The sequence below is a fragment of the Ictalurus punctatus genome, chromosome 12 (genome assembly GCF_001660625.3).
Source record: "Ictalurus punctatus breed USDA103 chromosome 12, Coco_2.0, whole genome shotgun sequence".
Classification (NCBI taxonomy): domain Eukaryota; kingdom Metazoa; phylum Chordata; class Actinopteri; order Siluriformes; family Ictaluridae; genus Ictalurus; species Ictalurus punctatus.
This window is the reverse complement of record NC_030427.2, coordinates 30,868,711-30,871,210: the sequence shown is the minus strand read 5'-3', so window position 1 is coordinate 30,871,210 and position 2,500 is coordinate 30,868,711. Positions and strand designations below refer to the sequence as shown.

General features: G+C 37.8%; 1 protein-coding gene across 14 annotated transcripts in view; it reads right to left on the bottom strand.

Moving 5' to 3' along the window:
- The window catches only part of LOC108272987 (uncharacterized), a 104,612-nt gene that overhangs the window by 51,159 nt on the left and 50,953 nt on the right, over nucleotides 1–2,500 (bottom strand). For 13 of the 14 annotated variants that reach the window (XM_053683910.1, XM_053683919.1, XM_053683916.1 and 10 more), the window contains one exon: nucleotides 1–225. This exon is cut by the window's left edge and continues 219 nt beyond it. The exons of the other annotated variant lie outside the window; for it this stretch is intronic. In XM_053683910.1, coding sequence (XP_053539885.1) covers nucleotides 1–225 — 225 coding nt within the window. The remainder of the gene's footprint in view (nucleotides 226–2,500) is intronic. 14 annotated transcript variants of the gene reach the window in all.

The window sequence follows — 2,500 nt, the reverse complement described above, 5'->3', positions numbered from 1 at the left end:
GTTTCACTCTCATACTGCTTCACACGTGAGTACAGATCCAGCAGGAAATCACTCTGTTCTTCTTGGAATCCATACTCTTCACCAAAAGGGAATGTGTTGTAGCTGCACGCTGATGCCAGAAGCTCAGTAAAACTCTCTCCTTTATCTGATTTACAGTCGACTGCTGCGATGCTCAGATTCAGTAAAAACTGGATGGATGCAGTGGATTCAGAGTCTGAATAAAACCTGTTTGTAAGAAAATATTACATTCCTGAGCAACAATACCACAAATAAAAACATACAGACATTCAAAAAGTACAAGGCCCACTTAAGTCTCATAGCAGACACCTTAGCAAGGACGTAATGATGATCGTCACCTGACCCAGTTCACTAGTGCATGTGCACCGGTGAACAAAGTAGTAAATAATTTCACTTCAGATTCATATAGATTTTGTTTATGAATAATAAATAACTTGCTGATTTTTTCACATTAGTCATCCTAGTCTCTCCCTCCTCAACGTAACGGTGAACTCACCAACAATTGTTAGTTCTCCCCCTGCTGGCCAGTCTGTGGTGCAGTAACATGACATCACATTTCACACACAGACAACATGAACCAGACAGCACTGGTTCATTTCTAGCCGGTACAGTCACAGGTCAGATTTTACCTTGTGTTTTGATTTTATTTTTATTGACTCCTGATATAGAAAATGATGATCTACATAACGCAGTAACTTGGGTGACTGATGAAATGTTCTAGATATTTACACGTGCGTCAATCAGACCTGGACATTTAGTGTCTAGTTACATCAAGGCTTAAGATCCATTAATTAAAATGCTAATCTACATTAGCTAGCTAAACGAGATAGAAATATATTTAGCATATAGTAATTTTGTATTAACAGCACTGTTTATTTTCACAAAAATAAATAGAGTATAGAGTTCAATTTGAGTTTGCTTTCACTGTTTTTTATTTTATTTTAACTAATTGTTAAAAGTAAATTACTTAAAAAAATTAACAAATAAATGAACAAAATGCCTTTGACTTGGCTAACATTAGCCAGCTAATAACCAGTGTTAGCAGGTTCAGGGTAAGGTAGCTAGCTAACAATGACGATTCAGATCATTAATAGGGGTGGAATGTCAGGTAATGCCATGACACTCTCATGGCTTGGTGACTCGAGTTTGTCCACATTCAGCAGTTTAGGGCACTGAGATTGGCTACTCTGTGTTTAGGGAAAAACTCGTATATAAACTTCCCATTTAAGTCTATTAAGAGAACGCTCTCTCTCTCTCTCTCTCTCTCACACACACACACACACACACACACACACACACACACACACACACACACACACACACACACACACACTCTCTCTCTCACACACACATACATATACACACTCTCTCTCTCTCACACACACACACACACTCTCTCTCACACACACACACTCTCTCTCTCACACACACACACACTCTCTCTCTCTCACACACACACACTCTCTCTCTCTCACACACACACTCTCTCTCTCTCACACACACACACACTCTCTCTCTCACACACACACACACTCTCTCTCTCTCACACACACACACTCTCTCTCTCTCACACACACACACACACACACACACTCTCTCTCTCTCTCTCTCTCTCTCTCTCTCTCTCTCTCTCTCTCTCTCTCACACACATACACTCTCTCTCTCACACACACACACACACACTAACGCTTACACACATACACTCTCTCTCTCACACACACACTCTTTTTTTTCTCTCATACACTCTCTCTCACACACACACACACACACACACACACACACACACTGACACACATACTCTCTCTCTCTCTCTCTCTCTCTCTCTCTCACATCTACATAACGCAGTAACTTGGGTGACTGGTGAAATTATCTAGATATTTAGACATGGGTCAATCAGACCTGGACTGTTAGTGTCTAGTTACATCAAGGCTTAAGATCCATTAGTTAAAATGCTAATCTACATTAGCTAGCTAAACGAGATAGAAGTGTATTTAACGTAGGGTAGATTTGTATTAAAGGCACTGTGGATTTGGAAAAAATAAATATAGAGTTAAATTTCAGTTTGCATTCAATATTTCAACTAATTGTTTAATAGGTTGTTTTTTTTTTAAACAAATTCTTAAAAACAAAATACTTTTTTTTAAATGCCTTTAACATGGCTAACATTATCCAGCTATTAAGCAATTAATTAATTAGCATAGAGTACGCTTGTATTAGCGGCACTGTTTATTTTGACAAAAATAAATAGAGTATAGAGTTCAATTTGAGTTTGCTTTCACTGTTTTTATTTTATTTTAACTAATTGTTAAAAGTAAATTACTTAAAAAAAAATAAACAAATGAACAAAATGCCTTTAACTTGTCTAACATTAGCCGGCTAATAACCAGTGTTAGCAGGTTCAGGGTAAGGTAGGTAGCTAACAATGACAATTCAGATCAATAATAGGGGTTGAATCTCAGGTAATGCCGTATTCATGTGAAGG